The 18,705-nt window shown below is 43.0% G+C and overlaps 2 protein-coding genes across 4 annotated transcripts in view; one reads left to right on the plus strand and one right to left on the minus strand.

Moving 5' to 3' along the window:
* The window catches only part of lsamp (limbic system associated membrane protein), a 259,884-nt gene extending 251,283 nt beyond the window's left edge, over window positions 1–8,601 (plus strand). For both annotated transcript variants that reach the window (XM_067246251.1, XM_067246250.1), the window contains 4 exons: window positions 290–421; window positions 689–809; window positions 4,181–4,329; window positions 5,197–8,601. In XM_067246251.1, the coding sequence (XP_067102352.1) occupies window positions 290–421; window positions 689–809; window positions 4,181–4,329; window positions 5,197–5,294 (500 nt within the window). In that variant the 3' untranslated portion in view covers window positions 5,295–8,601. The remainder of the gene's footprint in view (window positions 1–289; window positions 422–688; window positions 810–4,180; window positions 4,330–5,196) is intronic.
* Window positions 8,602–9,144: 543 nt separating this feature from the next.
* gap43 (growth associated protein 43) lies at window positions 9,145–18,209 on the minus strand. 2 transcript variants are annotated; one of them, XR_010877787.1, is made up of 4 exons: window positions 17,955–18,209; window positions 12,033–12,678; window positions 9,830–10,153; window positions 9,145–9,789 (listed from the first exon to the last, which is right to left on the minus strand). XR_010877787.1 is itself a non-coding variant. In XM_067246417.1 (3 exons), the coding sequence occupies exons 1-3, from the start codon at window positions 17,982–17,984 to the stop codon at window positions 10,083–10,085; spliced, it is 747 nt and encodes a 248-aa protein (XP_067102518.1). In that variant the 5' UTR covers window positions 17,985–18,209; the 3' UTR covers window positions 9,823–10,082. The 2 variants fall into 2 exon arrangements, 1 of the variants encoding a protein (XP_067102518.1); XM_067246417.1 differs by lacking the exon at window positions 9,145–9,789 and having other exon boundaries at window positions 9,823–10,153.
* Window positions 18,210–18,705: the final 496 nt, after the last annotated feature.

Genomic DNA, 18,705 nt, shown 5'->3' on the forward strand with positions numbered 1-18,705 from the left:
TCATTCTGAATGTCAGGTTCATTTAAAGCAAGGAAGTGATGCAAAGATCTGTGGTCATACTTAAAGCTGTCTCAAACTCAAACTATGTCTCTTGTATGAAATGTTCAAAAAAATCAGACTCTTTTCCTCCTCATTTTCTCTTTCCATTTCCCCCCGTGCTCTTCCTCTTCCCTCACCCTTTCCTTCCTCCCTCATTATCTTCTCGCTTACCTCATACCCTCCTCTCCTACAACCCCCCCCCCCATCCACCCCTCACCCTCACACATAAACCTCAACCTTTGTGCCACAGCGGAGCCTTTAGATGGTCTGGAGTACCTGGACATCATCGGGATCCGCAGGAACCAGGCAGGGCGCTACGAGTGTAAAGCCAGCAATGATGTCGCCACACCGGACGTCAAATACGTCAATGTCATTGTCAACTGTGAGTACAGGCTTCTGTTAGTCAATGCAAACTGACCCGGAAGTATGTTTATAATAACCCCTCAGCAATTACAATGCAGTTCACTTAAGTTTTGTAAGTGTAACGGGTTATAAATCAGCTTTTCTCTCTCGTGTCCATTGTAATCCAGTACCTGACCATTTATAAAATCGAGTTTTTTTCTTTTCATTTAATATAATGGATGCATGGATGGATTTAATATACTAGATCTCCTGTTTGGAAATAACTTGATCGGTGTGACTTCTACAGACCCCCCCGCCATCAAGACCGCCAAGAGCTCGGAGACCCAGGTGGGCCGAATGGGGGTCCTGCAGTGTGACGCTGCAGCGGTCCCCACACCGGAGTTCGAGTGGTACAGGGACGAAAAGAGGTAGGGGCCACCTCTACCCCCCTCCCCCTCCACCTCTATCCTGGCTATATTCGCAATGTCTATTTGACTATCGACAGTATTCAATAAACTTTGTAACTGTGCAATTTAACCACGGGAACACAAGCACAATTCTGTAGATAGAGTAATTGGGTCTTGTGGTTTAGTCAACGCAACAACAAAAAAATCCCACAGTTCATCACCAAATTATGACAAACAACCCAAAGTGCAAATGAGCCATACTGTACAGGAAACCTCCAGAGGATCATTCTTCAATCACAGAAGCAACCATTTCTTAAGACAGTCCTTGTGTTGGAATTGGCAGCTGGAATGGCTTCTGTACAGCACAGACTCACTCATCAAAGGAAATAACAAAATGTAAATAAGGTTGAAGCGCAAGCTTGCGAGGAGATGTGGCATGGTTGAACCATGAAGATACTTCTAGAGATGGAGCGACCGTGATGATATTCAAAGCTGCAATGTTCTTTTGACACTTCTAAAGCAATCATCTGGAGATTGGCTGGTTGTGGAGGACCAATGGACAGGTTGACTCTGTTATAGTGCTGCTCATGATAAGGAAATCAAACTTCTAGTCTATCTCTTTGAAGAATCATTCCAATTCCGATTCAGCCACTGATCGACTGTGATAATACGATATCAGAACCGAGCAAAAACACAGTCTTCAAGAACAGAAAACAAACGCTATCTCCAATTTGCCATAAAAGTAATCTCGCAGTTAAGATTTATGATCGTTTCGATATTGGTATTATCTCTACGCTTTGTTTTGTGCTGCACCATTTGTCTTCTCTGTTTTGTCGTGGTGAGTGTTTGGCTGGGTTCCCTATGGAAGTTTTTGTCCCTTGAGGAGGACTGTGAATTGCTAGCCAGAAGTCTGCCAAAGTCTCCCAAACAAATACAACTGCAGTTAAGCATCCAAATAAACAAAGTCAGTCAGAAAGTCTTACTTTCATGCCATTTTGCCAGGTCATGTAGTACCTCATCTGCCACCCCGATCCTCTGTGAAGTTCTCAAAGGATTGGGCCGAGTTCCACAGGGGCGTGCAGATGGAGACAGTAATCATGTGAAGAAAAAGGGAGGGAGATTGAGAGAGATCCTGCCTGATCCTCAGCCAGACAATCTCTGCCTCATTAGTGAAGATGCTCGGCCTTTGATCAGCGTCCTCCGGACCTATCAAACGTCTCTGTCTCATTACGCCCTGCCCGGCGCCACACCCCTGGACTAAGATCAGCTGGCCTGGACTAGAACATGCCTCATTCATTACGTCTACAAGGAACCCATGGACGTAATGTACAAACGTTCAAACGTTTTTCTTTGTAACTCAGGAGATACTGGGTCTGGACCGAGTGTCGTTTGAGGTGGGCTCCAAACTATAACCACCTCTCACAAAACAAAACATCTAGGAGACCAAAGTCGAATTTGTAGTCCTAGGTGCTCTACTTGGGGTTTTGTAGTCGCAGGCAGGGCTGCTAGTTGTTCCTGACAACCTGTGCTACATACTGTGGGCGCAACGAGAGATAAAACGCTCTGATATGAGAAGACCTCTTCACTTTAAATTATGTAAAATCTTTGGAATTGGACACATGTTCTTGTAAGTTAATTGTTAGGGTAACCTATTACATTTAGTCATTTAGCAGACGCTCTTATCCAGAGCGACTTACCTATTACCCTACAGTTGCACCATCCCTGTCAATATTGTTGATATCCAACTTTAGATGCAGCCATGTGATCAGATCCTGATGAAGCTTGATGAAGCTTGGCACCAGCCACTTTGTCCTCCTCTTCTCTTCCTCCGTCTTCTCTCCTCCTCCCGTTCCTCCAATCACCATTCGGTCCTCTGAATAGCTGGCTCAGATCATTCACATCAGGATTTGGGGGTTAAAAACTTGCAGTGTGAGTCAACACTTCTCAAGATAGTCAGTAGGTGAATGCTGCCCCCTGGCAGGGGAAGCTGGAGTTGCACTGGAAGTGTTGAGAGGTGTCAGACTTGTCTATGCTTTACTCCTCAGACTGAATGTGTTCAACATAATAATTATAACCCCTCCTATTATCCATCGTAATTGGATAACTCCTATAGTGTCTTTGGAGCTGTTGAGGTCCATACTAAAGCACTCAAATAGGATAGGGCCAGGACTAGCCCTTTGCAGAGTTAAGAGTAACTATGTGACTATGATTCTTCTGACCTCTGTTGGGCTTCCAACTCTTTATTACTCACAGTACAAATCACATAAATGTAAACATATATTCATGCACTGGGATCCCAGAATGCCTTGTGGTATCTGAGCCTGTCACATGAGCCCTAGAGGCTGATAGCTTGTTTACCAAGGAAGTCATTTCCCAACATGTCCCTTACTCCAGGCCTTACCGTTGGATGTGTGCTGTGGCTTGTGTGTCCCATTTAAACACCCCTCTGCACGTCTTTCCAGATCTGTCTCTCTCTCTCTCTCTCTCTCTCTCTCTCTCTCTCTCTCTCTCTCGCTCTCTCTCACACACATACCCAAGCTTCACCCATGACCCCCCCCCCCGAGCTGTCCGTGTAGGAGAATCTCTGCACTTCATCAGCTTTCCATTCCCTAACAGATCAGATTATGCTGTCTCATGATCTGTGCTTTTCTTTTTATGCTAATTCTTCATCTGCTGGAGTGTGTCAACCCCCTCCCCCCCCCCAACCTCTCTATTGCTCAGATTAACACATCAGCATGAAAGAATCAAAAGTCCTACAAATATGACATACTTGGATTTATTTAACTCCATTGTGTGTGCTTTTTTTCAATGGTCAGCCCAGGACACGTTAATTTTGTATGAGTGTCTCCAGAAGCTGGCAAATCCTAGTAATTCAGATTTATATGTAGATGTATTTATTGCAATCTATGAAGTTATGCAAGGCCAAATCTTTTGTGTTTTCGCTGCTATCAGGTATTCTATGCACAGGGAAAAAACATAACTGGACACATTATTAGAAAACCTATTGACAGTCTTACAGTGCTCACCGACTAAACAATGAACTATCATGTTATTTTATTATATATCATTGTCCTATTTTTACTATAGTAATCATGTATTGGCTTATGTTGTAGTATTGGACTCACCACAGGGGAATCCTAGCATCCAGGATGACATGGTCTACTATGTCTGTTACAAGAGTACTGTGGTCAGAACCACTATAGTATTACACCAGGAGGTTACAACACTTTATCTAGAATCGTCTACTGTACTTCAAACATCATGTACTCACCACTGGGAAGGTTGCCTAGGATTCAAACCTCTCTCAAACAGCCTCATTCATACTCTTAAGTGTGATGGTGGACTACACAGCAGTAGTGTTGAGACTGGTCTGTTTCCCTGTACCCCTCCAGGCTATCTAATGCCCAAGGAATCAGTATCCAGATCGTGGGCACTACCACCGTGCTGATGATCTCCAACGTCACGGAGGAGGACTATGGCAACTACACGTGCGTGGCCACCAACAGACTGGGCATCCAGAACGCCAGCCTCTTCCTCTATAGTAAGTGGTGTGAGCTGGCCTCTGTGTCCTACACTGTTCTGGGGCTTGTGGGAGGCACTGCAGATCAACATTTATGTATTCAACTTTAACCTAACCTATTAGCTATAACCATACTAAGAACGTATCATAGAACGACTTACCCCTGGAAAGCCCAACCAAGCCAAAGCCTATACCACAGTTCACTTATTTGACTTGTTCAGCTAAACTGTGATGAAGTGTAACTACACAGTTCCTGGGTAACTACAACATTGCTATGTAATTACATGATTGTAATACAACCTTAATGTAGTGTTGCCAGTTACATCTAGTCTGACCACTAGATGTCCCCCTTGGTACATGAATAAAGTCCTGCTGTTGCCTCTCATATTATGTGGAATAAGAGGGCTGCCGTCAGACATGGAATATGTAAAACTATAATTCTTACAGGAAAGTCACTTAAAAATGATTGTTGGTCATAACATATCTAGTATGGACTACGAAGGGATCTGAGACTGACACTTGAATATGAAAGCTAGGCTAAAATCAGAATCAGAATTGAGTTTAATCGCCAAGTAAGTGGTCACAAACAAGGAATTTACTTTGGTGGGCAGGTGCAAACAGTGAACATTTAAACATAATGAACAAAGAAAATGTAGAGAATGTACAACAAAATCAAATAAACAACTGGCAGAGCTATACAATGTAATATAAAATTCAAATATAATATAAAATAAAGATACAATATATATAAAATAAAAATAATAATAATGTAGAATAAAAATTATACTGAATATGAATATGTTACATGATATGTTACATAAGTTTCATCATGTGGCATCCCTACTAATCTCTGTCTCTCTCGGCCTCTCTCTCTTTCTCTCCACACAGGACCTGGGACTGGGCGCGACATCAGCGGTGCCGCCTGTGTATCCCACTCACTGTGGCTCCTCCTAGCCTCCATGGCCTGCCTTCTCTTTAAGTGTTAATAACACCAACCTCCACCACCCACCACTACCCTGTTAATACCGTTATTACTACCTTAGTACTACCTTATTACATCCAGACTGTTTTCATTATGTAACAAGAGCCCTTGATCTGCGTGCTCAGATGCACCGCATGGATAAACACAAAAAATATGATAACATGGACCAGTTATTAATACATTTTGAGATATTGGGAATTAGAACAAAAAGCCCTTGTTTAAAATGGTTGTTATTATTATTGATGTTATTATTATATTAATTGCTGTTTTACATGCAGCTGAAACCTTCTGCTTCTTTTGCTCTAAATCTATCTTCTTTTTGGTGGAGGGTTCGGTGGGTGTGTAAGGTTTGTTGTATTTTTGTCCACATGAGAAAATACTTATTCATAGCTGGAATTTCAGGTCTATAACAACAATCACTGACATGTATAAAGAAGCACTGAATGGTGTTTCAAAAAGATTTCCTGTTACATTCATTAGGTACACCTACTTATGTATCGTTAGACTTAAAGGTCAATGTAACCAGTGCTTTATCGAGCAACAAGAAAGTATCTGCCAAATATAAAAAAAACATAAAACAAAACCGAACATTTAAAATGAAAACATACCTGCAGAAGCCTATGAAACAGATGATGTTAGAGGTAACTTACTGCATAGATGCATCACTACTCCAGTCAGCAGTAGTGTCAGTGGATCCCACACGATCTCTCACGCTTGCCGTTTGCTTCACCAGATTTCGTTAAATCAGAACTTGCACAAGCCTCAGAAACACCACAGAGCACCAGGAACACAGTCCGCCCTTGTCCGAGTGGGCCTCCTCATGTCCAGGTGGCCTCAACTGTGTGCTCATTGCTGCAGTGTACGAACGACTGGGTTCCTGTACACTAGCCTGGGGTTAGCTGTGGTCCATGCTCAGTCATAATACCCAAACTGCAGCCTGAGGCTCTTACCTGTTCTGAAATAAAAAGGGAAACATTTTCTCTCTTTTCAAGACTCAGCAAGCAAAACAATAGGTAGTATAAAAAAATCATACTGTACATTGTACACAATTTTGTATCTCTACGATAAAATAGACACTTGTTGCACCACAGTAACGAGGAATAGTGAGGATTGTTACAGTGTAGGTTTGCCTCTGATTACAAACCAAGGGTAAGCTCTGTTTCTCTATAGCAGACTGTATCCAACTTCATATAAACCATACTTTTGCTTTGTTGAGTTTGTCAAATCTTCTCTGCTTTATTGTGAGTATACCAACATGCACCAGGATTCAACTGCTGTTATTTGGATCAAAATGTATGACACCAATGAATGACGTGCTTATATTTTCTGTTTTAAAAGTATGTGTGTTTTCATGAGATTCAGAAATTCATAATATATGGACCTTTATTTTTTTTGTTCAATCATTTACAGTTTAATGGTGTATATATATACTTGAATCCAATTTCCTTCTATAAAAAGACAAATTTAATGTGTCCATGTTTATAAATAGGTTAGTAATCTGTTGAAGATGAACTTGTAGTTTGCCATGGGTGCAGCAATCTGTCGCCCAATGTAAGTAATGACCACTAGATAAAAATGTTTTTAAAAAGGGTTTAATATTAAGGTCATTTTGTGAGTCTATTGTACCTTTCGATTGACAACCAATTTTGTTTGGAAGTGGAGTGAAGGCTTGTGGTATTTAATTGTCATCAAAGGCCTACTTTAGGACTGTGTGAGATGAATACTGAGAGGACTAAACTGTACCCAAATCCCACTCTGAATTGTTGCTCAGGCAAGATAGCCTGTTAGCCCGTTAGCACGTCTGTGTAACACTGAAGACACACCAGTGGTGTTGACAAGACTAAACTAGAGACAGTAATTTACTATAAAACATGTAATTAATCCTCACTGAAAACTCATCTTCCTCATAATCATTAAAAAAATCATACACACCAAATGTGTTCATAGTACCTGCTTTGACTCCGTGGCTGTGTGTTAGTTAGCCAGTGCTCTCTTCATTTTTTCCAGTCAAGTTTCTACTGTCTCAACAGACTAATATTGTACAGCCTTGAAGTATTATAAAACAGATATGGGCCAATTACAGAAAACATTAATGTAACATTTGGCACTTACAGGACTAATCTATCAGTTTTAAATCAAGTGTACCCAAGTCTTTTACAGTATTTGCAAATAATAATTGACCACATTCTGTTAGGAAGAGGGTCTGTGCCAGCTCTGGAAAGTTATATACATATAATTACTAGTTCAGCCATCTTCCTGTATGAAGGAAACCCTATTCTTAAGACTCATCCGATACAACCATATATCACTAACAAATAGGTCATTCTGGTTACCAAACCACCTCTTCATGAGTTATCACCAAACCACCAAAATGGCATCATGTATGTCTCAAAACACCTTCTTATTACAGCGCTGTTGATTGTGTGACATGGTTCCCTCAGTGTTTGTATGTCTATGAGGGTGTATACATCACTGTACTAAGTACACTATTGTATTACTGTAGATGTGCAGTACATGCTGTATTAACTGATCCTGTCTGTCAGAAGTAGCCAACCACTGGACAGGGAAGGCTGGCCTTATAGTGACTGACAGCCTCCTCAGCTAATGAACCATCAGAAGCTGAGGGCCTTTGCAGGACGTATTGTATGTCCTGCCTATGCATCCAGTGACTGACCCTAATGACTATCAGGGGATCAGAGAGGTGCTGACTTGGCTACCTAGTTTACTAACATTGCATCACATTGAAGCTGTACAAAACAAGCTTGTGTATGCATTTTAGTTACTTTGGATTTTAACCTATTAAAAGTTACCTATGAGCTGCTTTATATACACCAGTCTTTACCTTTGGCAATGAGCTACTGATCCATCTATGTCCACCAAGCTATGGTTACATTTGTAACTCCATCTCAATAATTATGTTCACATGTATATAAGATGTTTTTAGAATATTTTTGAGTTGAATCAGGCTATCCATGAATTAACCTGTTGATTTAGCTCAACTGTTGGAACTTCCAATGAGAGAAGGTCACTTTGTCCTTCCTGTGTCACACCAATGGAATTCCCCTGGATGAATGATACAATCATTGCACACAACTATGTCTCATTTTCTATTTCCTTTCATTTATGATATGGGTCCTTGCAATTGGAGACAATGTTCATGACACAAAATAAATTTGTTTGAATTCAGTGTTCTGTATTTGAATGTGGATTGAGATGTTGGTGAATTTTTGGAGAACGCTTGAAGCACACAGTATCTCAAAACTGTGTTTGTCACCATGTAACATGCAAATAAAATAATATATGTATTGTAATTCTCTTTTGATAAATGTGTGTCCAACTATATTTGTAGAAGGTTTCAAAACAACTTCATTTGGATCTTCTTCCACAAGTGGTTTGTCAGACAACAGGTAAGTCATTAGAATGGTTCTAACTGACTCTAGTTTGTTAATAGTCAATAATAGTCAAGTTAATACAATAACTCCATTTTTATTGCAAGAAATGTCGGATATATTGAGCACTTTTCTGGACTTGGATTTCTAATGTGGGATCAACAGACATCAGCTCTATCAGTGTTTAATCAGTGAAATAAGTAATGATCCACCTATAGTCCTCAGGCAAATTACAACACCTAAGCAATCAGCATATAATATATTTTATATAAACTATTTTATAACATATTATATAAAAAACAATTTGATGATGTGACACACATATTTAGCAACTTTGCAGAGCCTTCAATGTAGTTATTGTCCACATGGGGGCTACATTGACCAGGACATGGAAGAGGACACTGCTTCGAGTTGGTATGTGAGGGGGAGTTTACCAGAATATACAGTATACAATCTACCAAACAAAAGTGAAAGCCCTCTTGATGTTCTACTTGTGATGAGTGTAACTATGGGAAAGCTTTTTCAGAAAATGCAATAACGTCAACGATTTAGGATGGTAATTGGCACATTGCTTTATTTTGAAAACAGACATTGAAACCATTTTTTTCCACATTTTTTTTTACTTCTTAGATTGAAACTGGACATTGCACTCACTGAAACATAGGAAACTTTTTTTTGTTAGTTAGTTTGTTAGATTACTTTTTAACAGCAGTGCAAGAGTAAATCCAATTCATATCAAACTTTCATCATAACAACACCAAGGACATCAAAAGGAAGCCACGTTTCTTTGTTTTTGTGGCTGTGACAAAAATTCTTTCAGTGGAAGAGTTCCCATGCATTTTGTTAGATGGTTCATGCTAATCTATAGTTATTCTATTAATTTAGAATAGGAAGTTTTGTTATCTGGGGCTGATAACAACATTAATATTATAGTTTCAATTATTACATTATAACAACATTATTATTATAGTTTACATTTCTCAAATCAAAGTAATAGCCAATTCAGATTCTTCATTTACATCCCATAAATTTGCGAGAAAAGGGAGGTATTGGCCAGATGTACTGTACATCAAGCTTGAATACCTCAAGTAGAATAGGCTAAGTATTTTCCTTTTTTGTGACTGACTGGGGGGGGGGGGGGGGGGGTTACCGCAGGAAAAAAACATTGGTTTCGTCTGACCATTGATTTACTCACACAGATATAGAAGCATATAACAAATCATGCAACACCACCCCAAAGCTTGAGCCAAGAAACGTATACATTGGAAACTCCCCCGACTTTAGAAAATCATTGCCACACAAAAAATGACAAACAAATAAAAACAGACTGTCTTCACATTCGAGATGCAAAGACCAACCTTTTAGATGAATTTGTAATCATAGTAAGTAATTTTTTCTCTATGTTAAACTTTCTCTTGGTCTTCCTTGGACTCTTCCTTGGTGTCCGCTTGGGTGTCCCCCTCTCCTGCAGCATCTATAGGGACGAGAAAAAGAGAAGGATGAGAAGAGAGAAGAAGAGAGGGAGAGAAGAGAGGAGAGAGGGAGAGAAGGATGAGAAGAGAGAAGGATGAGAAGAGAGAAGGATGAGAAGGGAGAAGGAGAGGAGAGAGAAGGAGAGAAGAGAGGAGAGAAGAGACGAGATAAGAGAGAAGGAGAGGAGAGAGAAGGAGAGAAGAGAGAAGGAGAGACAAGAGAAGGAGAGAGGGAGAGAAGAGAGGGAGAGAAGGATGAGGACAAGGATGAGAAGAGAGAAGGAGAGACGAGAGAAGGAGAGAAGAGGAAGAAACAGCCGGTAGGAGAGAGATCCGGCGAGAGAGGCGGGAGGAAACATCAGTTGAGCCTATTTGTTGAGCATACACAGTACATTAAAACATCATAGTTATGCACTATGGAAAATAACGGCATAACTGTGACTATCCAACCCATACAGAGGATATGAAAATTTGTATTGAGTCAGGTGGCTGAGCGGTTAGGGAGTCGGGCTAGTAATCTGAAGGTTACCGGTTCGATTCCCGGCTCTGCCAAATGACGTTGTGTCCTTGGGCAAGGCACTTCACCCTACTTGCCTCGGGGGGAATGTCCCTGTACTTACTGTAAGTCGCTCTGGATAAGAGCGTCTGCTAAATGACTAAATGTAAATGTAAATGAGTTATTTATTTATATATTTATATTTGACAACAATGCTGGGTTAGATGAACCAAAAATATATGAGGGTATATCTTGAAAAGCAGTGTGGTGATGGGTAATTAGAACCGAAATGACCGACCCCAGGAGTTTTCTGATCCTGCCAAGCAAGGATAGTCACTGTGACATTTAGGTTTCCTTTTTCAATCAAACATTCCTATGCAACAATAGGTAATGATGTCACCATGACGGCATTGCCTTTTAGCAGTGCGAGGAGACAGAGGTGAATGACATCATCAGGCCTGGTCATCCACTGGGAGATGTTGTCTTTGATTTCATGTGAGTCATGACCGATGAGTCATACCAAACTACTTAGGACCCCACAAGCAATAAATTGTCAAGTTCCAGGTAAAATGAGAAGGTTGGTTATGGTCATGCTTGCAATCACCATTATCATTATATTGTAAATGCCTAATTCAAAATCAAGACTTTAATAAATGGAAAGTATAATTCGCTGAATGTCTATTGTTTCCTTTGACTATGCTCATTTGATTTAAATTGTAACAATAGCACAAAGTAGATCTGGATCAAATCAAGTTTTGAATTTAGTTGGCTTTCTCTCTTGTTGACTGCACGTTCTCTTCTAGCTCTATAGTGAGTTTTCTGCTGGTTGTCAAGTTTTCTGTCTGCTAGCTCTCTACATGCTCTGTCTGATGGTTTTGTTACTGATGTCTACTGGACCAGGTGTCTTCTGTGACATGGATCCTGACCAAATGAAGCCAAAAACCTTGCTGGCAATCAGAGGGGCAGGTAGCCAGGTTTACACCAAGGTGGCCTGTGGAGGTGTAACTATGACAACAACCAGACAGAGCAGTCTGTGTGACCTAGATTTCCCACTCCTGTCCAACTCGCTCCCATGGAGACTGCCACTGAGCATGCGCTGTTGAATATGAGCCAAACAAGCTCATATCCACTCATCTCCTTCCAGATCACTGGGTGTTAAATGTATCTCTGTGGACTGTGGCTAAAACTAGTCCACTTCGAAAGATTGTGTTATACATTGTTTATTTAAGAAATGGTATTCTCCTCTGACCAGTTGCTTGGATATCCATCCCTGATTATTCAAATATCTCAACAAATACAAAGTAAACACAAAAGTCACTTGGATGAAAACAGAGTAAGAGACCAAATATGTTGTCAAAATGAACTGTCCCTTTCCCCTGTCATACCTTGTTTGTCTTGTGTTTGGTTGGGCTCCTCCTTGTCAGCTGTCTGGCTGGCAGTAGCAGCAGCAGGCACGTCGGCTTCTCTAGGCTCCCCGCTCTTTATGGCCTCCTCAGAGGGTGTGGCAGCGGTGGCGGGGGCCTCCTGGGTCTCCACCTCTTTGGGCTCCTCCTTAGCCTGGCTGGACGCGCCCTTCACTTCCTCTTTCTGGGGCCCGGAGGGGGTCGTCGCTGCTGGGGCCTGGGTCGGGGTGGTCGCAGGCGCCTCCCCGACAGGCGAGGCGGCCACGGGGGCTACCGGAGAGGTGGTGACGGGGGCAGGGCTGTTGACTGGCTTGTCTGCTACCGGGCTTTTGGCTTGGCTTGTCTCTTCCTTCCCAGGGACAGCATCCTCCACTTCCTCCTGGCTCGCGACCGGGGCATCACCCTGCTCCTTCTTCTCCTCTTCCCCTTCTTCCGTTGCCTCCTCCGGGACGGCTGGACTTTCCTCTTTCTCCTCTTTCTCCTCTTCGTCCTCGCCGTCTTTCATCTTTTTCCGGGTTATGTGTCCGCGGAAGCTGGCCTGAATTTTGGTGGCGGCCTTGTGAGCTTTGTCCTCTGGTTTGTGGACATCCTGCTCAATCTTCTGGTCAGCCTCCTCATTCTTCTCAACCTGAGAAGAGACATGGAGGAAGACAGGGAATACATTTCAGAATGGTGTCTCAGGAAACTCTCCACAGCTCAGATGATGCCTTGGTCCAACCATCACTAGCTGGAGTTAGCCTAAAGGAATTATCAGGTGTCCGGACGTACTTGGCCACCAAATAAACAAGATGAAAACTAGTGGGGATTACCAGCAGATGCAGTGCTGGAAGGGACAGAATGCTTAGGTAGAACCAGGTAAAAGAAGAAATGAACTGTTCAAGTCAGGGAAAGTCATGAGCAAATGACTCGATTCGATTTGGATGTGAGACAAGGTTTTGAAGAAGTGAGAAGGATTATCTACTGTATGTCTTGAGAAAAGATTTTGAAGGAAGGTTGAGGATAGGGGTTAGGTTCGGGGTGGTAGGTGTCAAGACCTAAACACAAGGCCTTGATATTACCTTAGATACTTCGGTCCATTGTTGGGGTTTCCCATCAACTTAGGATGCTGTGTAATGACTCATGTAAATCTGATGAGAAGAAATTAAATTAAATAATGAAATGAATTATGTAACAATCCAAATGAATAACAGAGTAACAAACAAATAGATTTAAAGAGTTAAGCATTGATCTAAACCAGACATTGTATTGAGGTCAACAGAAATCAACCGATGTAAAGCAAACTGAGCTGTTAAAGCAACATGAAAGCAGCACAGCATCAAAGCAAATCAAAGAGGCTGTGGTCTTAAATATGAAATTCCATGATGTGAGGCGGTTCTTTATGCAGTCTGTCTTTCCACAGAGTCACAGGAAGGGATTTTTACCAGGGGACTCATGTAGCAAACTTAAAGGAATAGGATTTCCACTCTTTGTGTGAACTGGAGACTGAAGGAGGGTGTGTAGAGGATTCTTTGTGTCTACCTAAGGAATCTTGTGTTTGGATTACACTAAGTAGTTGTGTAGGTCTTTTAAATGGATGATGGGTGATGGTTGATTCCAGGTAGGTCTGTAGTTCATCGCCCTGCTGAGATATCAAGCGATTTTTCTGTCGTTTGTCGAGTCTGGCAGATGCCTCTTCGGCATGCATGGCCATCCTTCTTCCAATGATCAAACGTTACCTTGACAACCAGAGTGCTAACTCATCACTCTGTTCTCTGTTTGCGCTGGTTGAGGTCGTGAAAGACCACATGTCACTGTGATTGACATTGCACCTGACCCCTCAGGGGAACCGGCCAATAGGAACTCATAAATCAGACCAACTAATCAGTGTAGCTAGGGTGGGGCTGGATTGACAATCAGGGAACATCTTGTTCAGGGTCAGTGTGTTTGTGTGTGTGCAGACCTATGTGTTCTGTGTGAGTTTGATAAAAGATGTCTTTAACCTACATATTTTACGGGCATCCCAGCGTATTAATGTAGTGAAATAGAAAAACACGTTGTGATAATTGAGTGAACTGGAGTGTATTAGTTCAGCAAGGGAAGTAGTTAGATGTGAAACAGTCTGCTAAAGGAGAAGAGGAGTGTGCAGCGACGTATTGTCTGGCACACCCTCCTAGTCTTAATAATATGCATCTCCCATGAATTATAGGGCGTTTATTATGCCTGATCTCATGGGCGCTTCGAATTGCCAAAATTTAACCCGAGCACTTACTCAAATAGAATTACTTACTGGAAGCAAGAACTGACTCAGGAGAAAATGGATGGAGATGTTTGGGGAATAATGGGGGGTGACATCACCGTTTGGAATCTAGGTGGAAAGAATATCAATGTCCATTTAAGGATGTGTTTTTTTAATTTCATTTCAATGCAATATAATACCCAGTAAAACACATAATTTGATTAAAGGGAGAGTAAGGGCAATCCTATTGATTTACCCACAATCTAACCCCAATCAATTGTAGCCTATTACTGTCCGTTCAACGCTCCCAAAGGCTGGATTTGTAAAATACCTGACATGAGAGCTACTACAATATGTAATTGAAGGCCAGCTACATAGCCAATTGAACAAACCACTACATTAGAAATCATTATTGTAAAATGTATCAAACCTTAAGGTTGCAAACGTCAATCTCTAGTCTGAGTGAAATACGTCTGATTCGGGATTTCAAAATGTCACTTCAAGGTATATTACATTAGAAAATGTTTTTACAAAGAAGCCTAAACCTAATCTGTAATCTGAACTGTATTTGAGAAATAGCTCTGACACACATTTTCATTCATAAAAGTAAGAATTGCCAGATTAGTTTATTCTTCCTTTATGGGTAGATTGCCAGTAGACTGTACATGAACCAAGGTAATTAAATTCTGATTTATAAAGGTCCACCAACAGTGGATAAATCGAATAGATAGATAAATCCTTGTTCCCATTTCTCTTTTACCGTCAACCAGTCAGCCAAGCCAGCCAGCCATCGAGCCATCCAGGGTCCTCTGTCCCTGTGTGGGCCTTGAACCACACCCTGGCTTTATTATGGACAGGCGGATCTATAACCACATCCCCAACCCCCCACGTCACGCTGCCTACCTACCGCCTCATCGCCACAGCCATAAGGGACTTGTCACTGTGCGGGAGGGGTGGTCGGGTGGGGAGGGGGGTGGGGTGACAATATAAGTAGGATTACCATAGACACAGCTCACACTAATGCACACACAGGGGTGTATGTAATTTGTCTTTTATTCAGGCTCAGTCAAGCAGGAGACTCCCTGCATCCCTGCCCAGCCCCAGATGAATACAGTGTTTTAAAAAGAGGTGGGAGAGACACATCTAATATGTAGCTACGAGTGTCTAAGTGGTGCTACACTGCCCCCACATCAGTAATATCAATGACACAACTGTCTCAACCTCAAATGGACTCTCACAGATAAGTAATTAATACGTTCTCAATGCAGAATATAGTGATGTAAACATGTGTTCAGTTCAAGGAATTTGTGAGGAAAAAATGACAAATTGTTCATACCAAAAAAGGTGCTTGAGCATTAACATATTTAAAAGAAAAAGCATTTGCAAATCAGCATTACAAATATTTACATCTCAGTATGATTTCAATGTGTGTCTGGGTTTCTGGAGGAAAATTGAGAATTCCACATACAAGGGCTGCAGTCGACTGCCGAATCTCTCTCCCATCCTCCCCTGTGCTTCTACCCACACACACGACTCTCTCTCTCACACACACAAACGCTAGCACACGCACATACGGCACCAACATACACACAGAGCAGAGCACCACACCCTTTTATCCAGCTGTCTCCTTCTGCAGGAGAGAAGGGCGCAGGTGGGGGAGAGGCACACACACACACAGCGAATACCACAACCCTCCTCCGCGATTACTCATTCTCACCCTCCCCAGACAGCGTATAGACATTGTACAATCTTTAGCGGTAGCCCTGGAATGGTCTCCTACAGCATCTGATATCGAGCTGTACGCTGGCATCATTACATCCACCAAGGCTGCTGTAATTAAATTAGTCGTCTCCCTTTTTTCCCACCAGAACAAAAGACTCTGCAGCCAGAGCTGCCGGCTGGGGCTGGGGCTGAGGACTAAGGGTGGGGGCTGAGGGCTGTGGGCGGTGGGCGGTGGGCTGCGGACTGGGGCTGAGAACCATGGCCATAGGACTGAGCGTGTACCCCAGTGGCAGCACTTTGGGAGCAGCGGATCTCTGTTGTACAACACCAAGCCTCCAGCCAAAGCTGGTGTAATGCCGTCAACAGTACACGCTCTGTGCTCATCCAATCCTTTCCTCAAAAGCAGGAGAGGCGACTGAGCGCTGGAAGAACGCCGCGCAGGAGGCAGTGTTCCCTGTGGTGGGGAGAGCTGTGCGCTTGAGATAGCAGCATTGTGTGAACAGACGGGGGACTCGAATGCAGTTTTAAAGCTCAGTTAGCTACTGGTACCTCACCCTGTTTCGTAGGATGTGTAGATTCACTTCTTGCCAGCCGGTTTCCCTGACTAACCTATTCGATCTGCTTGAATGTGCTGCTTGAATGTGTGCCTGTCGGCATGCTCTCCCACCTGTCCACTTGTGTGCCTGCTTCCCTTCACGCTTACTCACAGTACATGCCAGGCTGATTTTCGGACCTACCGTTCTACCTGCCTGCCTCATACCTGTCTGCCGGCCTGCAATCCAAACACCCACTCACCCTGCCGCCCTACCTTTCCTATTCACTGCCGGTCTGGTAGTGATACTCTACCTACCTGCCTGTCTGGTAGTGATACTCTACCTACCTGCCTGTCTGGTAGTGATACTCTACCTACCTGCCTGTCTGCCACCCTACCCGGTCTGCCAGGCTTACTGAGCTGATATGAGTCACCCAGGCTGACATTTAAGCAGCAATCAGGAGCTGCAGGAATCCACTGTTTTATGAGGCAGGATAAACCCTTGATCAGACAGGATAGCTGCTGGAAACCTCTGCCCACTTATCACAGACACATCTGCATGCTATCTGCTTGAAAACCCCGGCTACAGCATCTTTAGGACCTACCCCAGGTTAACCGTGAATACAAACACACTCACACCTTTCATTGGCCTCGCAAGCCATGACAGCTTGTCAGACAGACTCTCTTGGCTGATGTGTAGTAGCATGTATTGTTCAAACAGGAGTAACACGTCATAGTGTCTCTATCGTCAGTATGTGCACCTTTAACCCAGGAGCGATGATGACAATCCCTTTAAGGATCTAATGTATTCCTATTGTCCCCAGGGACCACCAGCAGCCCTGCTCGAGCTGAAGGAGACAAGTGCTGGCCTCACCCCACCCTTTTTCTCTGAGGAAGACACATGCATTCCTATCACCCCTCCGTCTTCAACGTCGGTTACACCAACATATACAGTGTTCAGGGATAAAGGAAAGCATCAATTAAGAACGCCCTTAAGGTAATTAGTGAGAATAATACCCGTAGAGTGCAAAAATTTAATTCATCTTAAGTCAGGGAAGAACATCAGCCACCAATGATCTACCGATTACAGTATGAAGCAATCACAGCCATGATATCAGATACATTATACATGTTTATGAAAAAGAAAGAAAAAAATCTGATTTCATAGCGGATCAATAGTAAAGGAGGCCAGCTTGTCAGTCTACTGTGACAGTCTGCTGTGTCTACTGGAAGGTCTGGTAGCTCCATTCATTCATGCAGTATAATGATATTAGCAAGGCGTGTCACTCTTACTGGAGTCAAGGAGTAAGGGAAATAATATCAACCCATCTCCACCGTCAAACTCTCAGAGCTCACCTCCTCAAGTGTTTGTTAAAGTTAACGTTTAAGACTTTCTTTTTTAAAATGATAAGAATATTGATGAAGCGCTATTTACCGGTTTAGTTCTTCTTATGCAGCACAGCATAGTTGTAGTATCCTTCTTTGCTTCCTTCCTTCCTTCTTTCCTTCCTTTTTATTCCTTTACACTTCTTCGCTCTCACTCCCTCTCTCTCTCTCGCTCGCTCTCTCTCGCACGCTCTCGCACACCCTCGCTGGCTGTATCAACAGCTGAGCTGCTCGGTGCTTTTACTCATCACAATCTGCACGCACACACACACAGTCTGGCTGGTCGCACCTCTCTCTGACTCGCTGCCTAACAATGACTACAAGCCCACCCTTTAAATCCCTCCCTCCTTCCCTCCCTCCGTTCCCAACAATCCCCCACTCCTCCCCTGCTCCTCCTCTGTGAAGAACCGACGGAGCACCCCTCCCCCCCCCCCCCCCTCGCACGGCTCGGCACCCCCTCCGCCTCTTCTTCTTCTCTTTAGCCAAGGACCCACCTACCTAGAGCACCCCTCCTTTCCTTCCCATCCCTCCACCATCTCTTTCCTCCCCCTCGCGCGCTCCAGCGCAAGCTCCAACCCCACCCTGCGACGCTCCCTCCTTACCTCACTGATTGAAACCCTCTCAACTGAACACAGACGATTCCGATTCATTTTTTTCTCTCTCACTATCTCCACCCCAGTCTCCCATTGTTCATTAGAGTGAAGCTTGTGGTCCTGTTCTACAGTCTGCCACAGCATCACACACTAGGGTCTGCTCTTGTGCTTGTACACTTATAATCAATACATGTGGCAGGCTCAGAT

The sequence above is a fragment of the Osmerus mordax genome, chromosome 11 (genome assembly GCF_038355195.1).
Source record: "Osmerus mordax isolate fOsmMor3 chromosome 11, fOsmMor3.pri, whole genome shotgun sequence".
Lineage (NCBI taxonomy): Eukaryota > Metazoa > Chordata > Actinopteri > Osmeriformes > Osmeridae > Osmerus > Osmerus mordax.

Excerpts from the sequence above, each read along its gene's own strand:
- gap43 (XM_067246417.1), bottom strand. The coding sequence starts at position 17,984 with ATGCTGTGCTGCATAAGAAGAACTAAACCG. Across the intron at positions 12,679-17,954 it reads GCATAAGAAGAACTAAACCG|GTTGAGAAGAATGAGGAGGC; the intron begins GTAAATAGCGCT and ends GTCTCTTCTCAG. Across the intron at positions 10,154-12,032 it reads CCAAACACAAGACAAACAAG|ATGCTGCAGGAGAGGGGGAC; the intron begins GTATGACAGGGG and ends TCGTCCCTATAG.